This window comes from Hyla sarda, chromosome 8, assembly GCF_029499605.1.
Source record: "Hyla sarda isolate aHylSar1 chromosome 8, aHylSar1.hap1, whole genome shotgun sequence".
Taxonomy (NCBI): domain Eukaryota; kingdom Metazoa; phylum Chordata; class Amphibia; order Anura; family Hylidae; genus Hyla; species Hyla sarda.
The window spans coordinates 28,753,736-28,780,495 of NC_079196.1; the positions used below are offsets into that span (position 1 = coordinate 28,753,736).

At 41.2% G+C, this 26,760-nt stretch overlaps 1 protein-coding gene and 1 long non-coding RNA gene across 10 annotated transcripts in view; one reads left to right on the forward strand and one right to left on the reverse strand.

Annotated features, from left to right (window-relative positions):
* Positions 1 to 18,109, forward strand: part of LOC130284567 (uncharacterized) — a 41,504-nt gene extending 23,395 nt beyond the window's left edge. For both annotated transcript variants that reach the window (XR_008847081.1, XR_008847080.1), the window contains exons 2-3: positions 10,912 to 10,973; positions 16,718 to 18,109. This is a non-coding gene — a long non-coding RNA (uncharacterized LOC130284567). The remainder of the gene's footprint in view (positions 1 to 10,911; positions 10,974 to 16,717) is intronic.
* The window catches only part of GTDC1 (glycosyltransferase like domain containing 1), a 261,163-nt gene that overhangs the window by 2,447 nt on the left and 231,956 nt on the right, over positions 1 to 26,760 (reverse strand). For 5 of the 8 annotated variants that reach the window (XR_008847077.1, XR_008847075.1, XR_008847076.1 and 2 more), the window contains 3 exons: positions 26,059 to 26,129; positions 25,209 to 25,300; positions 8,880 to 9,170 (listed from right to left, as the gene is read on the reverse strand). Coding sequence is in view for 3 of the 8 variants with exons in the window: in XM_056535016.1 (XP_056390991.1) it covers positions 23,572 to 23,616; positions 25,209 to 25,300; positions 26,059 to 26,129 (208 nt within the window). In the remaining 5 variants the exon portion in view is untranslated. Of the gene's footprint in view, positions 1 to 8,879; positions 9,171 to 23,259; positions 23,617 to 24,543; positions 25,093 to 25,208; positions 25,301 to 26,058; positions 26,130 to 26,760 lie in introns of those variants that run through there. The other 3 variants (XM_056535016.1, XM_056535017.1, XM_056535015.1) reach the window with 3 other exon arrangements.

A 26,760-nucleotide genomic window follows, 5' to 3' on the forward strand; every position in this document is an offset into this window, starting at 1 on the left:
CACACTTTGCGGTCATGCTCCACTTATTGCTGCAAGTATAGGTTATAATTTCATGGCAAGTATAGGTGCACATGGTTTTGGGAACTCCACTTCTACTTGCCAGGACACTGCAGGAATTCACAGTAAAGCCATGTTCACACACACACAATAAAAGCTGAAGTTTTTTTTGATTTGGTTAGTTTTTCCTGCTGTTTACGGCTGAAAAAATGGCTGCTTTTACTGTGTGTGTGAACATGGCCTAAAACTGCAGGCATTTATTCTTGTGTTGTTTTTTTAGTCGCACATCAATACCCACATCCCATCCATAACATATGACTGTATCCTAGTGCTGGGCGATATACCGGTTCATACCGAATATTGAATTTTTTTTCCTGCGCGAAATGAATTTTGCCCATACCGCAATACCGGTTGGGCCCCTCCCCCCCCTTCGAATGAGTGAATTATCCGCCGCAGCGCACTGTCCCCACATCAGGGAACTAATCATATGTGACCCGCGAGCGATGTTCTGCTTTTCTTCCTCCCCCCCCAATGAATTATCAGCTGCGCTGTCCGCACATCTGTCCCCACATCATGTCACCCGCAAGCGCTCCTCTGCTCATCCGTTCCGCCGGCATTAGAAATCTGTACTGTACTACAAATAACGTTGCCCGGGCTGCAAAAATAAACAAAATAAACTTTAACTCACCTTCCGACGTTCCCCGTTAACGGCCTCACGGTCCCTCCGCTGCGGTCCTGGGGATGGGATAGTCAGAGAGCCGTCAGCCTATCACTGGCCGCAGCGATGTCCCGCCTCGGCCGCTGATAGGCTGAACCCACTGTCATGTAAGGAGCAGGCCGGCTTCATACATGATAGTGCGCTCAGCCTATCACCGGCCGCAGCGATGTCCTGCCCCGGACGATGATAGGCTCCCGGCTCTGAGACTTTCCCGTCCCAAGGAAACAGCAAGAGGACCGCAGCGCAGGACAGTGAAGACGGTACCAGAGCCTTGGAAACGTTATTCGTAGTACAGTACAGATTTCTAGCGCCGGCGGCCCACAACTCATAGGAGGATGAGCAGAAGAGCGCTTGCGGTGGCATGATGTGGGGACAGATGTGGGGACAGCGCAGCTGATAATTCATTGGGGGGGGGGGTGTTGGAAGAGAAGTGGCACCCAGGACACATGGGGGGGGGGAATAGTGTTTAATAGCGTGGAACTGCCATCACTTACAAAAATACCGTGATATACGTTTTTGCTCATACCGCCCAGCTCTACTGTATCCTAAGGCAAAAAATCACGCATTGTAAAATGTACAGACTCATTTTATTTTATTTTCATCCATAATGGGCGAGAAAAAGGGCACTTTTTTATAGTATTTTTCTTTTACATCCAAAAAGGCGCACAGAAAATAAAATATGTCAGTACATTTTACAATGTAAACTTAGCCTTGAGCGCCCCACGCTGTCTTGAATTCCCTACCGGAGGAGCGGCCTGAGATGGGAGCCGAATAATCAGATCTTACGCGGTGAGTGCAGGACGCCTGTCTTTTTCTACAGTTTTCGTATTGTTAGCCTTAGGATAGGGTCACATATAGTATAAGTTCCTACGGGGGAACTCGTAGCATTTACAGAGTAGCATTTAAAAAAATCACATCCACACGCTTTGGAATAAACCGGCAGTGCAGAATTTAAATCTGCAACATGTTCATTTTAGTGTCAGAAAGGCTGCAGATTTATTGTGGATTCCCCCAAATGAATTCAATGGGAAAGTCAGAATATGCAGACTGACTTTCACCTACTTTTAAAGCCCAGTGATGAGCTGTCTTCGGCACCTTTGCTGATCTGGGCTAGTCTGAAATCCTGGAGTTGCCCAGAAAAGGGGATGAAAGGCTCCACTACCAAAAATCCAGGGCCGATAACAAGACTCACCATCATGCCTAGCAATTTAAAGGGGTACTCCGCCCCTAGACATCTTATCCCCTATCCAAAGGAATGCGTAATGACAGGCGATACAGGGGACGGAGCAGCGTGATGTCATGGCTCCGCCCCTCGCGACATCAAGGCCCGTCCCCTTAATTCAAGTCTGGCAGGGGGCGTGACGACCGCCACGTCCCCTCCCATAGACTTGTATTGAGGGGGCGGGCTGTGACATCACGAGGGGCAGAGCCGTGACATAACGATGCTCCGGCCCCTGTATTGCCCGTCTCTACGCACAGAGCGAACTCGCTCTGTGCAGTAATGATAGCGAGGTGCCGCAGCGGCGATCCCTGGGGTCCCCAGCAGTGGGACCCCGGCGATTTGACATCTTATCCCCTATCCTTTGGATAGGGGATAAGATGTCTAGGGGCGGAGTACCCCTTTAAGTCTCACCAGGGATTTAACTTTTTATGGATCTCCCATATATGAACAAACGTTCCCTGCATGGGATAAGCGCTTCCTAAAAGCATACATGTCAGATCCCACAACAAAAATATATAAATATGTTACTCTGTACCTAATCCTTACCATGTACATCTAAATTTTCTGTCTCTATAACCTATATTTATTATAAAAATACCTCTTTTCATTAGCTCACAGTGTAAGAAATCCTATCAGAGGAAGGGGCTGTGTCCCTCTCATGTGGTGGTGGGAGGTGATTGGTGTCCATGAATCATGGACAAGCTTGATGCTGCTTCAGGACTGGTTAGTGTTCCAGTAGGTATGGGGATCCCTAGTGGTGGGATTTTCAGGAGCCATTTTCTTTATTATATATTCAACATTTTTTTAAACAACCATATTACAAAAGGTCTTAATTTTCATCATTAACAACATAAAAAAAATTGGGGATCTGAAAGGGTCCATTTAAATATAGTGTCCAGACTTTGAAAATGGAGATTAGAACAGCAGAGAGGGTCTTTAGGTATGTTATGGTAGATGAAAAAGACAGACATTTGTTGTATACTGTTAATGTTTTACCCTATATTTTGCGTGCACCTGACCCCCAACAGTTGGGGGACACAGGGAGATGATCGCGTCTGAATACTTGTCGCGTCTGAATACTTATGTTTGTGTAATTTTGTGGTTACATGTTTTTTTATGTTTTCCACTTTTAAACCAATAAAAAAACTATTGAAAGTAAATATAGTGTCCACATATGATAGTTTTCTAGGGGGGAAACATAGCGATACCCGATCACCACTCCTCTCACTGATTCACAGTAGATCGATAGATTAAAAAAAAGGTATAAGGATCAATAAGGTTCAAATTTAATGGAAAAAATGGGGTTCTAAATCTTTTACCCTAACATATACACCTGCCATAGTACTACCAAATACCTCTCAAATAATATATTGTATACACATTTTACTTAATTAAGTGCCCATATAATACTGCAATGTATTTACAAAATGATACCACCATACAATGTAATAGTTTCAGGTTGATCCTGTGTTCAGCATCCTGGGGGACCCCCTTGTCGGTGGGCATCCTGAACATATAAACACTGGGTAACAACATACATAACTCCATATTGTGTACAGCATTAATGGAAAACGTACCTGAATAGGTAATGATAGAAAACATAAAAGGGAACAAAAACGACTGAAATGAGCAACAACAAAGAAACAGACAAAAAAGTCTCAAATGGAGACAGGAAGGAGATGAGAAGCGAAGGTAAATATTAAAGTAAGACACAGAGACTGAGCCAGATTCTAGTTCACAAAACCTCCGCTACCGTATGCGAAAGCTGTTCTTCATTAAGTGACAATGGTCTGGTCTTCAGAGCGATTGGGAAGCATCATTAGGACTTGGTGCGGTTTTGCTGCACATCAATGAGAATCAGCCTCGGCTGGTGGCGGAGACGACTCCGATATGTTTGTGCCTTCAGGCTGGAGACATTATTTGTACATGGATACAAGACTATATGATAAGTGGCTCATCATATAACAATGCAAACATGGCCTAATTAGCTTGAGGAGTGCTCCTTATTCCCAGACATAGACAAGACACAATCTGCAATTTTTCTATGGTTGTCTGATCTAAAAGTTCTCGAAGATCAAGGCAACGACAGAAGGAAAAAAAACACTAGCTAAATCATAAAATCACAGTCTTGCTGGAAGTTTTCCCATCTGTGGAAGCTGGAAGACCATGGAGAAACACTAAACTTTAAAATGACTGTATTAGGATGACAGCTCCAGTGCGTATGTTCTCTAATAGTATATGTATGGTGGTATAAAGAACAACAAAGTGGTGAACAGCACTGGATCCATCCAATGTGCAAGTGGTCATCCAAATGGTCCGGATACAAACATAGAAAATGGGAGAGGCCACAGCCCCAAATTGAAGGCTCTGCTTCTTGTGCAAAAAAGAGATAAACCTTATTGGTTCCCAAAAGTGACGTTTTGGTTATGTGTTAGCCATTTGGTGACGTTTGGTGCTGTGGCCGCTGTCATTTTCCATGGTGTAACAAATGGTTGTCTACCAATCACTGTGACCCCATTCTATAAACCAGAATGGATGGCTGGGGGTTACCCTTAACTCATGCCCAGAAAAAGATGTCTGGCTTGTCTTTAAGAAAGCATTTAAGCTGACATGTGTTGGCCAAACCTGCCGATTTTGTCGGGATCAGCCAAAGATCTAAAGTGTATGGTGGCTTCAGACGATGTTAGGGAAAAGGATTGGTTCGTTTAATTTCAACTGCTTAATCCTTAATGTTATCCTGGAGATAAGATGCTATCAGAACTGTTGGGCAGTGGCTGTACCCCTATCGCTGAGCCAAACATCCATTTCTATCAGGAAAGACAGCAGTCAGCTGAATGAGCATTTGGCTGACAGCTATCTCATGTGGATGGCTACCTTTACAGGTTCTGACAATTATAGTGTATCCCTGAAAGGGAATTTATTTCTATCTCAGAAAAGTACAGCTTAGATGAGGATGCCCATCAGAATGCAGCAGATAAGGGTGTCCAGGATTACGGAAGCGGACAAGCAGCTTGTTCTACAATGTTTCATTAATATTTGAGCATAGACCCAATGTGCTGTGCTACCAGTTTTGTGACTCCCAATCACTTCCATGGGTACAGGGTAGAACAACCCTCTTGGCTGCTTTGTAATTCCATCTCCCTGCATGTAGAAGATTAAGTTGGTATGAAGAAGGTCTGTATGCTGCATTTGGCTTGCAATTCTCCACAGTGGCAATTCCTAAACTGATAGAACAACATGCAGAGATGCATTGTTTTTTTGCTTTTTTTTTTTCGTTTTTTTTGGGAACCAGTCTATGAAACCTCTCAAGAACTTTTGGGAACCAGTGGACTTAACCAACAAGATTTTTACAGGATAAGAAAGAAAGGGTCCACTTATGTTCCAGAAATAGCTCCACGTCTGTCCATGGGCTGTGGATGGTATTGTACATCCATCTCATTGACTAGGATGGAGACGAGCAGCAAAAACAGACACAAATGATGAAGAAAAGTTGTGCTTATCCTGCATAACCTTCTGATATGGACACTGGATTACATTACAGGTTACTTGTCAATTTCCATTACATGTAATGCTCGTACTCCACAATCGAAATGTCCCTTAACACAAAGAAAGACATAATTTGCTTTAGTTGCCATACAAATGAAAGATAATTTGGCTACTCACTAAACTAAAGCTCTACTCTGTGTCAACTCTACAAACTATAGACGACATTGTCAATCTTGGTAAATAATAAAAGCAACATAATATTAGCAACTTCCATGGAGATCTACAAATAAATCCAGGAAGTATTTTATATTTACCAAAAAGGTACAACAACCCCCCAAAACCAAAAAGATTAAAATAAAAAAATCTAAAAATTCTAATAATCTCATCCCCTCAATTGTATTATTCAATATTGTATTTTTTAATCTCTGTCATTCCGCCTTTTGCCAATAACTTGAAATACTCAACACAAACATCATTTTCCTTCAGATTCATCACTAGTTCCCTGTTTACAACCTAAAGGTCTCTCTTCCATTGTGTGTGTCATAAATTATAAATGGATGTGTACTTTCCTCTCACCAAATGTGTATCCATCTGCCACCCTATTTATCCGATCCCCTTATCGTGGTAACTACGTTTTTTTTTTCTATAAACATTTCTTTTCCCCTGCCATATTCTTCCACCCTGAAGAGAGCACACCGGCTGCTCGGAAGTTTTCTGTCTCCTGCAGTGAAGGGAGAGATAGAGATGGCGTTCTGCATTATCCAAGTTGAAAAAAGGGCGCAAAGATCTATGGAAGATGTTATACTGCTGACCCTAGTTATAAGTCAATGAATATCGTACGTTCCTAGTTTCTATAGATAAGCTAATGGTCTGGGAGCTTTGCTGCCTTTTCTTTAATGAGTTCTACAAAGCGGTAAAGTTTCTGGCATCTTCAGGAATCATGGGGATTAACTACAAATTCACTTTTCAGTTCAGGCTCATGAAGAAGATGCTGTTCTTGTATCCACATGTGTAACAGAGGCCTCTATAATGTAGATGTCCATTCCTGTTGGCTATAGGAGATATAGGAGACACAAAAAAAGATAGAAGTGGCCCTTTATAGTGTCGTTATCTGCGGTATTTGCGGAGAGTAAAACAGAAAAGTAAAGGACCTGCTCACCTTTGCAGGTTGCGTAAAATTACAGGCACAACACTGCTAATCGTTTTGGGCAGGTCGCTGGTGTGTCGGGAGCAGCTGGCCGTCGGTCCCGTTGAGGACGGTGAAGAATGCAGGAGACAGATGTGGGAGGTCGAAATCCCGGCAGGGGTTTCCTTCTCCTTCCAGTGAAGATCCGACTGCGGCACCATAGCTACACCGGCGTGATGATACAGAAGTTGGGTGTAATGTAGTAGTACTTTTTATTAGCTGGACAACCCTGTATTGTCACTTTTGATGATCACTAATAAAAAGTACTACTACATTACACCCGACATCACGCCGGTGTAGCGCTAAAGTGCCACAGTCAGATCTTCACTGGAAGGAAAAGGAAACCCTTGCCGGGATTTCCACCTCCCACATCTGTCTCCTGCATTCCTGTTGACTCACTTTTAGCAAGAAGTAGACCAAGACTTCAGAAAGGTTCAGGAACTGTTCGGTGTTGACTAGGAGAATAATAGCGGGACACAGGATCGTCCGAATGAATGCTTTAACGACCACAATGCAACGCGTTTTGCTGCGCAGCAAAACGCGTTGCATTGTGGCCATTAGAGCGTTCATTTGGACGATCCTGTGTACCGCTATTATTCTCCTATTCAGCACCAAACAGTTCCTGAACCTTTCTGAAGTCCCGGTCTACTCAGTGTTACAAATCTACATCAGAAAGGCTGCAGACAGGAATGCGCTTCCCATACAAACGCTCTCCATTGTTGTGTATGCGGGTACACAACTTGTATTGGTAAGCGGTTGCCTAACCCTTTTCATTGGGTAGTAGCGATACTCCACATGGAGCACCTCTGATTTTCTTTTTTGTTGACTAACTTTGGACTGCCCCTCCAAAATGTTGTAAGTCAAAGCCAGGTCAGACCTGGCTTACAGGAATGCCTTTGGAGAGCACTTTTAAAAAGTCTCAAAAAAAAGTTGCAACTTGTGCAGAAAAGTCGCAGAGAAGAGGAGGAAACACAAAATGGTTTTCTGAGGCGATTTTTTCTTTTGTGCCCAAATTTATCAACCCCCTTGACAGTATGATAAATGTGGCGTACATAAGCAAAATCAAAGCACTTCAGCACTTTCTAAAGAAACAATGATAATGCCCCCTAAACCTGGACACAGAAATTTGGCTTGGTTTATATATTAGTTAAAATAGGAATCGTGATTACTCCTTATCTCAGGGAACAGAGAATCAACATGTCAGGCCTAAATGACATTAGGTTCTGTTCACACTACCATCATGGATTCTTAAAAAGAGGGGGTACTAGTATTTTTAAAGATGAGAATAGCACTGTACACTACGCTACTCTTACAATGAAAGATACTGGATGAAGGCTCCCAATGTAGCACATCCAACAGATTCTCCCTCAGTTTCAGATTGGGGGAATTTGGAGGGCAGATCACCACCTTGAACTGTTTTTCATGTTCCCTATACCATTTCATAGCAATATTTGCAGTGCGACCAGGGCCATTGACCTGCTGAATGAGGTCACTGTCATTAGACGATCTGCAGCCTTGGTGGTAGGTGGTACCTGTCACAGTAACATCCACATGATGCCAGGGCCCAAGATTTCCAGCAGAACGTTGCCCATCACACTGCCCCTGCCGACTTGGCTTTTCCCCATAGTGCATATTTGTTATATCTTCCTCAGTAGAGTGATGTGAACTCATCGGCCAATCATATGATGGGAAAGAAAATGTGATTCATTACACCAGGGCAACCAATTTTTTTCCATTTCTCAGACCAGGTCACCTTTTTTTTATTCCTCAGACGAGGCCACCCTTTTTCCATTTTTAAGACCAGGCCACTTTTTTCCATTTCTCAGACCAGGCCTTCTTTTTTCATTGCTCCATGATCCAGTTCTGATGCCCTTGTGCCCACTGTAGACACTCTTGGCCATGGGCAAAGGTTGGCGTAGGCACAGTGACTGTTTTGAGGCTACTTAGCCCCGAAAACAGCAAGCTGCACAGCTTTGTTTATTCTGACCCCTTTCTATTATTGCCAGCAGTGACTTTACTAAAGCAATTTATGCTTTAGTAACCCTTCAATGGGATTCGGACCAGAAGGGCTAATATTTGTTCTTTGGCTGTAGATACTAACTACATTCTGCATACTTGGAATAACCCACAAGACCTGCTATTTTGGACATGTTCTGAATCAGTCACCTAGATGTCACCATTTGGCTCTTTGTCACGTTGCTCAGATCCTTACACTTGTTCATATTTCCTGCTTCCAATGCATCAATGTCAAGAATGGGCCGTGTACTTACTGCCGGATATATCCCACTCCTCAGACAGGAGCCATTGTCACCAAGATAATCCAGGTTTTTTCACGTCACCTCACAGTGGTTTTAATGTTGTGGCTGACTGGCAAATATAGATATACATATAATTGTAAGTTTTGGAGTAACCTTCTAAGGTGACCTTCCTACGCCTCAAGAAGACATGCTGGGACTTATAGACACAAAGGTTGTCTATCGCCGAATCAGGTGATCTTCCTGAAAGTCTCCGATTTCTTTTAAATGGATATCAACGCTACAGTGAGCGTAATTAGAAGACATCTAGAGTAAAAAAGTGTAACAAGAATTAGACAACAGAAGGTCTGTAACAGCTATGTCAGGCAATCTGTTGGAAGACAAACCGCAATTGCCCTCCTCCTGAGAACTCGAAAGTTTTCTAAGCAAGAAATATAATTTGTGTTCAGCTTAATACAACCTCTAAAAATACTGTCTGGGGGCAGAACGTGTGCAAAGGTGTGAGATTTAAGTATCCATGTCTAATCAGGAGAACCAGGGGGTATTCATTAGGTGGAGATGGATAAATATGAGATAGATAGATATGAGATAGATAGATAGATATGAGATAGATAGATATGAGATAGATAGATAGATATGAGATAGATAGACAATAGATAGATAGATATGCGATAGATAGATAGATATGATATAGATAGATAGATATGAGATAGATAGATATGATATAGATAGATAGATAGGAGATAGATAGATAGATATGAGATAGATAGATATGAGATAGATAGATAGATAGATATGAGATAGATAAATATGAGATAGATAGATAGATAGATATGAGATAGATAGATATGAGATAGATAGATATGAGATAGATAGATAGATAGATATGATATAGATAGATATGAGATAGAGGATAGATAGATAATAGATAGATATGAGATAGATAGATAGATAGATAGGAGATAGATAGATATGAGATAGATAAATATGAGATAGATAGATATGAGATAGATAGATAGGAGATAGATAGATAGATATGTGATAGATAGATATGTGATAGATAGATATGAGATAGATAGATATGAGATAGATAGATATGAGATAGATAGATAGGAGATAGATAGATATGTGATAGATAGATATGAGATAGATAGATAGATAGATATGAGATAGATAGATAGATATGAGATAGATAGATATGAGATAGATAGATATGAGATAGATAGATAGATATGAGATAGATATATAGGAGATAGATAGATAGATAGACACCAATACAGAGATAAACATTTTTTACTCCCTCCTTATCTTGGTGTCCCATCCGTTTTGCAAAGATCTGTGCGAGAGACGCAGCTCACACTGGACAGTACAATTGCCAAGGCACCCAGTGACACACAGTGATGTACGGACTTGGAATTGCTGGGTTGCCTAGCCATGAGCTGCGCCTCTTTGCAACAATTTTTTCAGAACAGGCTGGAGACCAACGCTAGACTAGGGAACCTGTCATGTGCTTTTCCCATACTTAACACGTGGCAACACATTAGATATGGTAACATTTTCATCCTCACAAATCCCAGGAGAAGTTTCTGCCCACAGTGAGGGTGAGTATATAAAGTAAGAAAGTGTCCCCTGGGTGGGGAGTTATACTTACCTAGTCCCATTTTCTCCAGCTGTAATCACAACCCCTCGGTGTGATTGAAAGCCCACGTCACCGTTCCCTAAGCAGATGGAGCAGAACGATGGCGCGGGCAGACTAGCTCCCGCTGACAGGTCTCATTAAAGGGGAACTCCACTAACATTTTGTTCCGAACGCTGTTTTCGCTCTACGGGGGTTGGTGTGGCCGACCCCTGCAGCGCGAAAACAGCATTCGGAACATTTAGTTCCGAACATTGGCCAGTGGAGCACCCCTTTAAAGGTTCATTTTTAGTCTAATATTAGCTTGGTTGACCATACTAGCCAGCTTTGGTTCGTTTACACATGTATGTAGTTTCTTGAGCACATAAGAAGGACAAGAACTTGAGAAAGAAAAAAACTCTTCTTTTTTAGGTAAACAATGGTTTGGCTCTGATGCGTTGGGCATTGATGAACAGAAGAACGACCTCCAATAGGTGACAGTATTGAGTTTTCTTTCTTCTAGAGGTGACCTCATTTGCATAGCCTTTTCCAGGAACTATTTTTTTATTATTAACTAGCACCACAAAGTTAAAGAGGTTTGTAAATTACTTATATTTAAAAATCTTAATCCTTCCAATACTTATCAGCTGCTGAATGCTCCAAAGGAAGTTCTTTTCTTTTTGAATTTCATTTCTGACTGGCCACAGTACTCTCTACTGGCATCTCTGTCAGTGTCAGGAACTGTCCAGAGCAGGAGAGGTTTTTCTATGGGGATTTGCTCCTACTCTGGACAGTTCCTGGCATAGACAGAGGTGACAGCAGAGAGCACTGTGGGCAGACAAAAATGAATTCCAGAAAGAAAAGAATTTAATGTGGAGCATACAGCAGCTGATAAGTACTTGAAAGATTAATATTTAAAAAAAGAAATAATTTACAAATCTGTTTAACTTTGTGGTGCCAGTTGATTTAAAAAAATTGTTTGTTTTTCTCCGGAGTACCCCTTTAACTGTTTCCAGGCAGTAATGGGACAATTATTACACAATGCATTGAGTGCACACAAACTGACAGTAAATCTAAATATATATATATATATATATATATATATATGTATATATATGTATATATATATATATATATATATATATATATATGCCATAGGTAATGCTCTGCAAATAACATCTACTTATAGTCAGAGGTGCTCTAGTTGCTTCCAATGTTTTAGCAACATGAATAGGGTTCTTCTAGATATCCCACTTTGTCTTCTGACCACATATCTTGTGGACCTGTATAGAAAGTATGGTCAGCAATACAAAAAGTCACCAACAGTACATAAAAGGGGATATATGAGGAGCTAGCGCACACAGCAGGTTATTTTAGGGCTATTAGATTATAGAGAAAAAAAAATCCCATTAAAATTAGGCTTTACATTTCAATTTACATTTGAAAAAATATGACTTTCTGGTTATATCTGACTTCACTCATTTCAGCAGTTCCTGCTGATTCAGTGTCTGCACACAGGATATTGCTATGTGAGAGCAATAGAGCTTAGGAAATTAAAGGGGTACTCCGGTGAAAACTTTTTTTCTTTTAAATCAACTGGTGGCAGAAAGTTAAACATATTTGTAAATTACTTCTATTAAAAAATCTTAATCCTTCCTGTACTTATTAGCTGCTGAATACTACAGAGGAAATTCCTTTCTTTTTGGAATGCTCTCTGATGACATCACGATCACAGTTCTCTCTGCTGACGTTATTATATTATAATAATAATAACGCTTTATTTATTGTTGTCCTTAGTGGGATTTGAACCCAAGTCCCCAGCGCTGCAAGGCAGCAGTGATAACCACTGAGCCACCATGCTGCCCTTAGCAAACATCTGCTATGCATGGTTGCTAAAATGGACAGAGATGTCAGCAGAGAGCACTGTGCTCGTGATGTCATCAGTGTTCCAAAAATAAAGGAATTTCCTCTGTAGCATTCAGCAGCTAATAAGTACTGGGAGGATTAAGATTTTTTAATAGAAGTCATTTACAAATATGTTTAACTTTCTGCCACCAGTTGATTTAAAAGAAAAAAGGTTTTCACCGGAGTACCCCTTTAATATTATAGGTGTCTGTTTGGGAAACATAAGAGAAACAATGCAGACTTAAATGCTATGGACACATTAGAAAAGCATGTTTTATTCTGGCTCTGTACTTATTACGGTGCCGTATATTTGCAAGATGTGCCCACTGGCCCAATAAGTTACCCAGACCTTCCTAGCAGGTAGGTATTCGTTATTCATAAATCAGTAAGGTAGTGGTGAACTGGTCAAGATCATAGTGAAATAAAAGCAACAGTACAGTGTTGTTTAACTATTGCATATATTATCATTGATACTTTTGCACAGCTAACTTAGTGTCTCTAACATGTTTCACAGCCTAAGTAGTGTCACCAGGGGACTGGGACACGCCGTCGTATTGTAAAAAAAACACAAAATATGGCTGTTCAAATTGCTGCATAGTTGAATAAAACTTTACAGGCTCCGGTATCATTAAAAATCATCAGGCATGCATTGCACAAAGATATATATATATATACAGTGGTCCCTCAAGTTACAATATTAATTGGTTCCAGGACGACCATTGTATGCTGAAACCATTGTATGTTGAGACCAGAACTCTATGGAAACCTGGTAATTGGTTCTGAAGCCCAAAAATGTCATCCAAAAAATAGGAAAAAGTGAGAATTAAAGAAAAATAAGTAGATAACTAATATATATAAAGCAAATCCTTACATATAAAAGTAATAAAGATCTGCTGGGAGCTGTAATCACTGTCTATGTCAGTGTTTTCCACGCAGGGAGCCTCCAGCTGTTGCAAAACTACAACTCCCAGCATGCCCGGACAGCCAAAGGCTGTCCGGGCATGCTGGGAGTTGTAGTTTTGCAACAGCTGGGGGCACCCTGTTTAGGAAACACTGGTCTATGTAGAGGACAGGAGCTTCTTCGGGGTCCTGTACAGTACACAGTGTCCTAGAAAAGTAACATGGAGTCGCTCTAACCTGTGTCCAAAGGAGCAGCTAACCCTGGGACAGGTAAAGAGTACAGAACATGTAATACCTCCGTGTACTGTAGGGGGCGCTACCAGACACCAGTCAGTGCCTACACTTCAGTAATACAGCTGTTTTACCAGTAAATTGCCCATTCTGATTGGCCAGTTCTCTCGGCCATTGACAAGTTTCACAGATCTGGAATGTCTTTGTCCAGATTGTCATTGTAAGTTGAGTCTGGTTTCAACTTACAATGGTCCAGAAAAGACCATTGTATGTTGAAACTATTGTATGTTGAGGCCATTGTAAGTTGTGGGATCACTGTGTATATATATTGGCCTACAATTCTACAATACAAGTGCTTTTCTGTCCCATGCGATCGGCCTTGACTTGTAACCACAGCTACATTTGACTGCAGATGCTGTGACGGAAATGTGATCAGGGAAAGAATAGACCTAGACACACCCATTAACTCAGGTCACATATGTCCCATTCAAGGCACCACCATTACAAACCCCAAAAAATCAGTCTTTTACAACAGTACATGGAAGTTTATCAATAGTCGTATAAAGCTACATGACTAAAGAATGGGACGCTATCCGGTGGCAGGAGAGTTCTAGGGGTTGTTCTAGGGATTTTGTCCAACTCCTGTAAAAAGTAAGACATTTTCAAAGAAGACTATTTAGAAAATTGCTTTATTTAGTATTCAGGAAACATCAACACTAAAAAGAAATGACTGTAAAAGGTGTCCATAGCCTCTAATCAGCTGCCAGCGTGACCAGAACTGACAAAAATTATGATAAGTTTATCCTAAGAATTAAATGACCTTCAAATAAATATTACACACAGATCTGTGAATAATCCAGCATCCATGACTCTCGAAAGAGCCCGAGATTCTGTAACATTTTATTTACCGTACATGATGATTACACAGAACTGTCACATTACAGCAGTAAAACCTCTATATATATTGGGGGTAAAGGTTGCAGGTCACACAGAAGAAGCCATGTGTTTCTTTAATGACCACAGACTGTCATAGATGCTGAACAAACAAGGACTTCATGCTCCTATACAAGGATAGAAGGACGTAGTGACAGGTGAAAAAAAACATATAACGTATAAAGCACTTGGTGCATAAATGAAAAAATACATACCGTATATACTCGAGTATAAGCCGACCCGAATATAAGCCGAGGCCCCTAATTTCACCCCAAAAACCCAGGAAAAGTTATTGACTCGACTATAAGCCTAGGGTGGGAAATACATCCTCCCCCCATGTCATCATCCCCCCCTGTTATCATCCAGACCCCCGTCATTAACACCCCCGTCATCATCCCCCCTTCATCATTACCCTGTCATCATCCCCCCCTTCATCATCACCGCCTGTCATCATCCCCTTGTCATTATCCCACCCCCCCTTCATCATCACCGCCTGTAAATCCAGTGGTCTTCAACCTGCAGACCTCCAGATGTTTCAGAACTACAACTCCCAGCATGCCGGGACAGCCATCGGCTGTTCGGGCATCCTGGGAGTTGTAGTTTTGAAACATCTGGAGGTCCGCAGGTTGAAAACCACTGCGGCCGTCCTCATCATCCAGACCCCCCCTTTAGTTTTCTACTCACCTCCCCTCGGTGGGAAGGAAGGGTGAGCTGGTCCGGGCCATCTGTGCTGCAGGGACCGTCCGGTGGGGAGGGTTATTCGTTCCGGGCTGTCCATCTTCACCGGGGGGCCCTCTTCTCCGCTCCAGGCCCCGGACTAGTGACGTTGCTTTGACGATGATGCACAGGGACGCACAAGAACATCCCTGTGCATCGTCAAGGCAACGTCACTATTCCGGGGCCGGGGAGAAAAGGCCCCCCCTTGGTGAAGATGGACAGCCCGGAACGACTAACCCTCCCCACCGGACGGTCCCTGCAGCATAGATGGCCTGGACCAGCTCACCCTTCCTTCCCACCGAGGGGAGGTGAGTAGAAAACTAATGGGGGGGGGGGGGGGGTCTGTAGTTTTGCAACATCTGGAGGTCCGCAGGTTGAAGACCACTGAGAAGGGATTGACAGGCGGAGAGTTCACTCGAGTATTAGCCGAGGGGGGTGTTTTCAGCACGAAAAATCATGCTGAAAAACTTGGCTTATACTCGAGTATATACGGTACATGATATGGACAAAAGAATTGAGACACTGACACATTCCACCTATGTCAGTTTTAGGACTTGCTATTCTAATCCCTCCCTTTATGCTGGTATTACAGCTTCCACTCCTCTGAAGATTTTCTACAAGGGTTTGGAGGTGTCTGTCAAAATGTTTCCCCATTCAATGAGAAGAACATTTGTGAGGTCAGACACTGATGTTGGATGAGAAGCCTGGCTTATAATCTCTGTTTTTGTTCATCCTAAAAGTGTTGGATGGGGTTTAAATAAGGGCTCTGAAAAGTCATCCAAGTTTTTCCACACCAGACTGATCCAACCATGTCTTTATGGACCTGGCTTTGGATACTAGGGTGCAGTCAAGCTGGGACAGAGAGGGGATGAACCCAAACTATTCCCAAAAAGTGGGAAGCATACAATGGCTCAAACTGTCTTGGTATGTTAAAGGGGTACTCCGGTGGAAAACTATTTTTTTTTAAATTTTTTTTTTTTAAATCAACTGGTTCCAGAAAGTTAAACAGATTTGTAAATAACTTCAGTTAAAAAAATCTTAATCCTTCCAGTACTTATCAGCTGCTGTACGCTCCACAGGAAGTTCTTTTCTTTTTGAATTTCTTTTCAGTCTGACCACAGTGCTCTCTGCTGACACCTCTGTCCGTGTCAGGAACTGTCCAGAGCAGGATTGGTTTGCTTTGAGGATTTGCTCCTACTCTGTACAGTTCCTGACAGGGACAGAGGTGTCAGCAGAGAGCACTGTGGTCAGACAGAAAAGAACTACATAACATCCTCTGTAGTATACTGGAAGGATTAAGATTTTTAAATAGAAGTAATTTACAAATCTGTACAAAACTTTCTGGCCCCCAGTTGATTTAAAAATAAATTCCTTTCCACTGGAGTATCCCTTTAAAGCATTAACATTTCACTTCACTGGGACTAAGGAACCTAGCCCCACCCCTGAGGAACAACCCCATAATCCCTCTTCCGCCAAACTTTACAGCTAGCACTATGCAGTCAAGCTGGTAATGTTTTCCTGGTATCGACTAAACCCATCTCTACTCCAACAGAGAAGTGTGGTCCCTCACTCCACAGAACATGGTTCCTCTGCTCCATGGCGTTGGCTGTACACTACACCATGCTTGGTGATAGAAGGTTGGCATGTGGTTCCTGAATGTATTTACTACTCAATTATACCACTCACAGCTGATGGTGGAAGATCTAGGAAGGGAGACATTTCAGGGACTGATACGTAACAGCAGTGACTCCCTCTCTTACCTCATGGTGGTATTCAGTGAGCTCTATAGAACGACCCATTGTATCACAAATGTATCACAAAAGAAAAAACTAAAGCAGCGTCTACAGGCATTTTTTTTTTTTTTTTAGATTTTCAAAAAACATTCTTAAAGTGTAAATACAAACTTGTGCGCTTGAGCGGTCTTCAGCTTCTGCTTGTGGAACTTTGCTGAGCGTGGTATGGTTGCCTCGGCAGCTGTGGAGCCCAGCGTGGCCTGTGCCAGCTGCCGAGGCAACCATACCACGCTCAGCAAAGTTCAACATGAAGTTCCCATTCATCAGAAAATGGAATCTTGTTGAGCGTGGTATGGTTGCCCAGAGAAGCAGGCCACGCTGGAACTCAAAATTGTGTGGGCTCACAGGTTTGGACTTACTTAACCCCTTAAGGACTGAGCCCTTTTTCACCTTAAGGACTGAGCCCTTTTTCGCAATTCTGACCACCGTCACTTTAAGCATTAATAACTCTAAAACGCTTTTACCGAATATTCTGATTCTGAGGCTGTTTTTTTGTGACATATTCTACTTTATTTTGGTGGTAAATTTTTGGCGTTACTTGCATCCTTTCTTGGTGAAAAATCCCAAAATTTCATGAAAATTTAGAAAATTTTGCATTTTTCTAACTTTGAAGCTCTCTGCTTGTAAGGAAAATGGATATTCCAATATGTCACCTTTATGTTGGCATCATAAAATGGACATATTTTTACTTTTTGAAAAAATTAGAGGGCTTCAAAGTAGAGCAGCAATTTTCAAAAATTTCATGAAAATTGCAAAATCTGAAGGGACAGAAGTTACAGAACTACAACTCCCAGCATGCCTCGGCGTTCTAGGCATGCTGAGAGTTTTAGTTTGGCAACATCTGGAGGGCTACCGTTTGGGCACCACTGTAACACTGCCTGACATCCAGGGATGGGCAGAACGGGGGGTTTCCATGGCAACCCACTGTCCTGCCCTGCCATTGGTCAGAACTCAGTTCTGACTAATGGCAGGGGATAGGAGGAGATCGCAGCACTGCGACCTCACTCCTATCCCTTGGGATGATCGGGGCTGTCACTGACAACTCCGATCATCCCTATTTTCCGGGTGATTGGGTCACCAGAGACCCGATCAGCCCGGAATTGGAGAAAATGGCATGTCTGAATTGACATGCAATTTTCTCCGATCGCCGACATGGGGGGTGGGGGGGGGGGGGGGGGGTTTCAGGACCCCCCTCGGCAATGTGCCGGGATGCCTGCTGAATGATTTCAGCAGGCATCCCAATCCGGTCCCCAACCGGCTAGCGTCAGGGACCGGAATTCCCACGGGCGTATCCATACACCCTCAGTCCTTAAGGACTTTAAAACGGGGACGTATGGATACGCCCGCCGTCCTTAACAGGTTAAAGGGGTACTCCACTGCCCCTGTGTGCTGAACATTTTGTTCCGAACACTGGGTGGGGGCTGCGGGGGGTCGTGAAGTGATGACCAGGCCCTTCGTGACATCACGTCACGCCCCCTCAATGCAAGTCAATGAGAGGGGGCGTGGCGTGACATCACGAAGGGCCAGTCAGCATTCGGAACAAGATGTTCCAAATGCTGGGGCAGTGGAGTACCCCTTTAATATTGAAATGTACATAGTCCTAGAATGCCTTTGTGTTTGTCACTGAGATGGGACTAGTGTAACGGAGCTTTCTGTAATGCTCAGAAAAGTGTGGGGACTACAGAAGAAAGCATGTAACGCAGGGTGGGGGCGGTGAGGGAAATGTAAATGTGCGATCCAATCTTTATAAATTTGCCGTGTAACATTTGCATATGAAGTCTGAGTTTTGTATTTCATCAAAGTTATGTAACATGCTGTGGAGTTGTATCTGCCACATCTGGTTTGTATCCATCCATAGTAACAAAATATTATAGATTAGATGTAAATTTAACATGCGGCTTTAATCGATTCGAGAGATATACACGGGATACCCGGAGTCTCCGAAACATAGGATCTGCACAAATGAGGAGAAAGTGATAACGGGAGTGAATAAAACTTAGCTTTTATTCCTATCACTAAAAAAGCAAAACATATAGGTGCATGTATTGTCAGGTGACTGATAGCGTCTATCCTGAGAAAAGACAAATATCCAACAATAATGACAAAACTGTTAAATGAGTATGTCACAATATATCAGTCTGGAAAATATCCTATGCAAATAAAGGATTAACCCATACAATACGACGCGTTTCGGTCAATATCCGTGACCTCCTCAGGGAATAAATGGATCCTATTAGTATCACAGGATAACCTATAGAAATTGTATATAATAAACATCAGACCCAAGAGCCATAGAATCCGGGGATACAGAGGCCATTCTATTATGGCATGTGACCTGTAAAAAGAATAATATGGGTGTTCCCAGATCTTGGGATACCGTAGATACTGTGCGCCTTTTGATACGCCGTAACCGATAGACCAATACTGGAAAAGGCGCACAGTATCTGGGAACAGCCGTATTATTCTTTTAAGAGGTCACATGCCATAATAAAACGGGCTCTGTATCCCTGGATTCTATGGCTCTTGGGTCTGATGTTTATTATATACAATTTCTATATGTTATCCTGTGATACTAATAGGACCCATTAATTCCCTGAGGAGGTCACTGATATTTTCCAGAGTGATATATTGTGACATACTCATTTAACAGTTTTGTCATTATTGAATATTTGTCTCTTCTCAGGATAGACGCTGTGTCACCTGACAATACATGCACCTTTATGTTTTGCTTTTTTAGTGATAGGAATAACAGCTAAGTTTTATTCACTCCCGTTATCACTTTCTCTGAATTAATAGACTGGGAGCTACATAATTAGATGGTGGGTAGACACCCGATTTCTCTACAAAAAAAAATTCGGGATCTGCACAAATGAGAAGACCGAGTTTGGTACTAGGTGCTGTCCACACCCACAAGGGCAACTCTACTAGGAGAGGTAATAGGGTCATGTCCATGGGTAATCAAAAGGAAAATACATGTCAAAATCAACATTTAAGAGGAACAACTATGGAAAGCTGGCCACGAGAATTAAAGTTGGCCAAACCATTTGGAGAACTAATAGATCCAAACTTACTCTCTCCACCCTTCAACGCTCTAAGGTAACGGTGGGCACTACCCTTCTAGATTTTTAGCTTTACCCGTTAGCTGGCCAGTTATGTCTTATTAACCCCTGGTTTGTTCTTGAATCACTTCCTAGCCCAAAACACCATGTGGTTATGTGGTTTATTATTGAAATGTTTCCATATCAGGACCACTCTTGGATGAAATTCCCCCCACTGTTAGGACTCATCTGTCCTTTCAAAAACCAATGCAAGATTTCACCCGTGGTGTCAAAATGATCACAAGAACGGTGAGCAAAAATCCCAGAATCACATGGGGGGGGGGGGGGGGGGGGCAAAGTAACAAAGGCTACCATCAGTAACACACTACATTACCAGGGAAATCATGCAGTTCCAGATGGGTCCCCCTGCTAAAGCCTGTACATGTCCGGGCCCGTCTGAAGTTTGCTAGAGAGCATTGGGAAAGAGAAGAGTGTTGGGAGAATGTCATGTGGTCAGATGAAACCAAAGTAGAAGTTTTTAGTAAAAACACAACTCGTGGTGTTTGGAGGAGAAAGAATGCTGAGTTGCATCCAAAGAACACCACACCTACTTTGAAGCATGGGGGTGGAAACATCATGCTTTGGGGTTGTTTTTCTGTTAAGGATGATTCGTATAAAGGAAAGAATGAATGGGGCCATGTATCGTGAAATTTTGAATGAAAACCTCCTTCCATGGCCTAGCCAGTCTCTAGATCTCAACCCCTTTGGAGGGAGTTGAAAGTCCGTGTTGCCCAGCAACAGCCCCAAAACATCACTGCTCTAGAGGAGATCTGCATGGAGGAATGGGCCAAAATACCAGCAACAGTGTGTGAAAACCTTGTGAAAACTTACAGAAAACGTTTGACCTCTGTCATTGCCAACAAAGGGTATATAATAAAGTATTGAGATGAACTTTTGTTATTGACCAAATACTTATTTTCCACCATAATTTGCAAATAAATTATTTTAAAAATCAGAAATGTGATGTTATGGATTTTTTTCCTCATTATGTCTCTCATAGTTGAGGTATACCTATGATAATTACAGCCTCTCATCTTTTTAAGTGGGAGAACTTGCACAATTGGTGGCTGACTAAATACTTTTTTGCCCCACTGTATCTTTTTTATATAAATTTGTTGCAGTTCTTTTTTTGCGACTTATTTTGTGACTTTATATCAAAATCTAGTAATTTTTCTGCAGTGGTCATGAATCTGTAAGCCAAAAGAAATAGTCTGCGGCACTCCAGGCGACTAGGTTTTGAAATATTATTTGCAAGTAAGCCTAAAGAAAGTAATATCACATAACACGTGACAAAACAAGTTATTCTTTTAAATTAATTTAATATATTCTTTTTCAAATGAATATAGGATGGGAGCTTAGAAGTGATGGCAAAAGTGATGGTGTGTGCAACTTTTTGGTCCACCTAGGACTTTTCTCAGGCCATATCTGAAGGCAGAATCAGAAGTAAAGTAGAATTATCAGTCAGAGAAATATATCAGCATTTATTAATTATTTTGTCACATGCGTTATGTGATTTTGCTGATCTTCACTCTTATGTGCAAATAAAATGTCAAAACATTGGAGTGCCATATACTACAGTATTTCTCCTGCAGTATAGTACTGGCTGTAAATCAGTACAGGATAAGTAATGTAATGTATGTACACAGTGACCCCACCAGCAGAATAGTGAGTACAGCTCTGGAGTATAATACAGGATATAACTCAGGATCAGTGCAGGATAAGTAATGTAATGTATGTACACAGTGACCCCACCAGCAGAATAGTGAGTACAGCTCTGGAGTATAATACAGGATATAACTCAGGATCAGTACAGGATAAGTAATGTAATGTATGTACACAGTGGCCTCACCAGCAGAATAGTGAGTACAGCTCTGGAGTATAATATAGGATATAACTCAGGATCAGTACAGGATAAGTAATGTAATGTATGTACACAGTGATTCCACCAGCAGAATAGTGAGTGCAGCTCTGGAGTATAATACAGGATATAACTCAGGATCAGTACAGGATAAGTAATGTAATGTATGTACATAGTGACCACACCAGCAGAATAGTGAGTACAGCTCTGGAGTATAATAAAGGATATAACTCAGGATCAGTACAGGATAAGTAATGTAATGTATGTACACAGTGATTCCACCAGCAGAATAGTGAGTACACCTCTCGAATATAATACAGTATGGAACTTGGAATCAGTACAGAATGATTAATATAATCAATGTTATATATTTATACAAAGGAAGACAACCTTTTATGTAGATTTGTCCAGTGAAAAACATCCTGTGGATGGGGATAAGGGTGTGAACGCAGGGGCAAGGCCAAAGATCCAAAGATGCCCTCCGACACTCCCATAGAAATGAATGGCACACGTGCTTTCTGCAGCATGCACTTTCTCTGAGGGCCAGGGCCCTAATATGGAGATTGCAAGTGGGAAGGGTTTGGGGGCAATGTGCTCAGCAGTTGGACCTCCTGCACTCAGACATTGATCCCCCATTACTGTTCCGATGGTGTCCTGGTCATCGCTGATCTCTCCTTCCTGGTCCACGTCTTCACATAGGGAAATTGGATTGGATAGATGTGGTTTCCCAATATGCCTGATGTTACAAACATCCCTGCATAAATATTATCTGCTTGCTATCGCCAATAGGGGGAGCAATTTGTACGCAACTCCTGCTAAAACTAATCGGAGCAGTATTCCCCAAGTGTATAGCCTTAGAGGGAACAAGGTATTTAGGTAGAGGTGTATAGTAATAAACTGAAACTTTAGTGAAAAAAGTCAAGCTACGGCTCTGGTATAAACCTATATGTAGACTAAAGGGGTATTCCGGCTCCATACATCTTATCCCCTATCCAAAGGTTAGGGGATAAGATGTATGACTGTAGGCGTCCTGCCGCTGGGGACCCCCGTGATCTTGGTGCAGCCCCCGGCATTCTGTGCCGTGCGTTGCCTCCAAGACGGGGACATGACATCACAACCATACCCCCTTGTGATGTGATGCCATGCCCCCTCTATTCATGTAAATGGGAGGGGGCATTGTGTGGCGTTACTAGGGGGCATTGTGTGGCGTTACCACATACCCGTCTCGGAGGCCACACGCGGCACAGAATGCTTGGGGCTGCACTGAGATCACAGGGGTCCCCATTGGCGGGACCCCTGCGATCATACATCTTATCTCCTTTCCTTTGGATAGGGGATAAGATGTATAAAGCCAGAATACCACTTTAACCCCTCAGTGATGTTATAAGTAACAATGGAGGCCAGAACATTGCTCAACAACAAAGTCATTGGAAGTACATAGGACAACATTCCTCATCATTTGTGCTGCCGATTCTGTACGTTAATGTTAAATTTATAGTCTTGCAAGGTTTTATCTGCCAACGTACAGATAAAGCCAACGCAAGCATCACCCTATATATATTTTATTCACAGTTTACAACAGTTTCTCCTATCTATTAGAATGTGAAAAGTCTGGTTTTTAACAGTAAAACGACTGATGTTTATTGGCGATTAAAACTCACTTTGCACTTGCAGAACGTCTTGAGGCTTCCAACCTTTCTCTCTTGGAGCAAAAATAAATAAATAAATAAAAAATTCCCAGAGATAACGACTATGTCACAAAAAAATGAAGACCTCATGCTGTCCTCCATGGATCTGTTTGGTTAGTAAAATGCTGGAACACACAGACTGCAGCAAAAAAAAAAAAAGCGGAAGGCGACCGAGGCCTGAGGGGTTCCACACATCATAAAGCTCCATGCCTTCTGGGTGGGTTCCTTTACTTTTTTTTCATTACAGGTTAAAAGCTGTATGCAATTCTACTGGCAAAGCACTGCACACAGCATTGGAACTGTGCAGTCAGCATTTTAAACTATTATAGGCTACCTCCTGAACCATTGCCAAGTTAATAGACAATGAAAGATAATGAGCTTGAAATTGGGTGTTAAATTGCATTTTTTGTTCCTATCTCTATTTTTTCCCATGCTTTAACTGTTTCCTACAGATGCACAATGGAGCTTTACATTGCACATACATCATCAAAATATCTGCGTAGAAGAGAAGAAAACCAAACGCTTCGCCCTCCTTCACGATCCCCCTCCCGGTTGCCATTTTTTCCGGCCATTTTGGGGTTAAACTAAGCAAGATTACATTCCCATACTGTTGTCTTGTAGCTTGTAAAACCTGAACTGGGTCTTGTTTGAATTAAGATAATATTTTTCCCATTTAAAATGTTAATATATATATATATATATATATATATATACCGTACATAAAAATGAAAAATATAAATAATATAACAATAAATTTAAAGAAAAAAAATATATATATCTAAAAAATAATATAAAGATAAAAAAGATATAACTAATATAAAAATAAATGCATTAAAATAAAAATGATTTTTTTTAAAATTAATAATAATATATATATATATATATATTAAAAAGTAATAAATATTAAAAAAAAATAAAAAAATATGTGATCAGGTCAATTCAATACTTTTACAGAAATTTCTAGAAAGAGCTGAAGCTGAAGGGCATGAAAGGACACGGGGATGTTAATTTTCATGACAATGCATGTACAGAAAATAGGAAGAAGAAAAAAAAATCAGCACCTGATAACAATCCCTTGAATCTTTTTTTTTTTTTTCTCTTTTTATTCCCCCTCAAATACTATAATATTCTAATAGCAAAGTGAGCTTATCTTCATTAGTATAATTGTAAGATATTCCTTTCAACTTTCCTTTAAAGCTAATGAGCTGCATTAATCCAGGTTCATTTTTATAAGCCTCGTGGGTCCCGATGTACAGGACGGCCATTTTTTTTTTTTTTTTTCGAAAGCAATAAATTAAAGGGAGATACAGGATGCCTTAAGTGCAAGACTACCATCAGACCTATGTTAATCTGGCTGCCATGTCCTTTAATTAATCCTTGTTAGCATAACAACTAATATTCCAGCATAACACACTTCTCTCCTAAATAAGTACACTAATTATACGCTCTCGCTCCACGTTGTTATCTTTCGAGCTGCAATCAATTTGTCACTTGAGGTTAAAAGAAAAAAAAATTCTAAATTTTCCATTTTTTCTTTTTTTTTTTTTTATATTAAAAAAAATAAATAAATAACAACTAATAAAATTCAGACTTTTGAGCCTTATACCTGAAACCGGTGCCTCCTGACAATATCGGGCCTTTTGCAGAAATGTAGCAATTTTTTCAGAAGCTGTTCAGGTGTCGAATACAGATATTCCGCTGCGGGAAAAAAACAGATACATTTTTAATGAAACAAAGACCTCAAAGCACACACTCGATATTAGTCACTTTACTAATTAAAAATGCATATTGCTCTGTGCCGTCTCGTGTTTTACATTATTTAAGCCTGATTTTTATGAAGTTACCTCCACTCACAAGGATGTTTAATGTTAAATAAGACAGTGTACTTGTTCTGTTTAGACATCTCCTCGGGGTGATTAAGATACATTATTCTAATGTAACACAATGCAAGGGGAGAGATACTTTGTACATGTGGATTACGAGATAGATTTTATTATTTTATTAATATATATACGGTATATATATTTGTTTAATATGTTAAAACTTATTCGCTTCTCTTTCACTTCTGTGCGTTTGCCGCCATGCCGTAAATATTTACCTATATATATCTGGGTGCGGATGTATGTACACATGTGATCGCGGCGAGGTCGATGTCAGTCCTGCTTTGGTGTTATTCTAGTTCTGCTTTACCGCCCGGGAATAATGCAAAAAACAATTTTAAATCATCTTTTATTTTGCTATTGTGAGCGAACAGATGGTATGTATAAACGCAGTCTAATGCATTGTATCACATATTTTTTTTTTTTCTTCTCCTACATTAACATGACGGTTTTGCCAAATAAACAAACGCTCTTGCATAACTTTCGGGTTTTCAGACTTAAATAAAAAAAAAATCAAAAAAAAAATCTCTGGATCTCGATGACGGCTGAGAGAGAAAGAGAGAGAAACGTTCCTACCTGGGAAGATCTCTGGGTACACCAAAGCTTTGGGACACAGAGGATAACAGCCGCAGTGCACAGCTTCTAACCTGGAAGGAGAGAAGAAGATCGGGGGTCCATTATTGTAAATTTACTCACTTACTGACCGGTCAAGCCCCCCGCCCCTCCCCCCGCTTCCTCAGATAGTCGGTTACGTTACGACGCAAAAGTGTCTGGACTTATCCCTCAGAAATCCCTCTTTTCCCCCCGTAAGAAATGCTCGGAGAACGTTTTATGGATTATGTCTGAGTTATATATATAACAGAACATGAAGCATATGTTTGCTCGATGAATAAATCAAATCAGAGAACTGCTGTGTGTTTCTTTTTTTTTTTTTTTCCCCGGTCCTTTAAATGCTGCTCAACACATTTTTGTAATCACCAAATAAACACATGAAACAACACGGGTAAAAAAAAAAAAAGTATGGACAGATTTCCTTACTCATTCTGCAGAAAATAAGAATGTTCATTTGCAACGTATGGTCGGACGCTACCAAACAGATTCTCTACTGCTGCAATGCGCATAATTCACGGCAATCCTGTTAAGAGCCATTTAAATATAGTTCTGACTCGTGCGCCCGCTTTTTGTTTTTTTTCTTAAGGACGAGATGTTTGACACAAACTGTTTTCCGTGTATTTTATTTTTTTTGTGTATTTACTTACTGTGGTGCAATCTAAAATA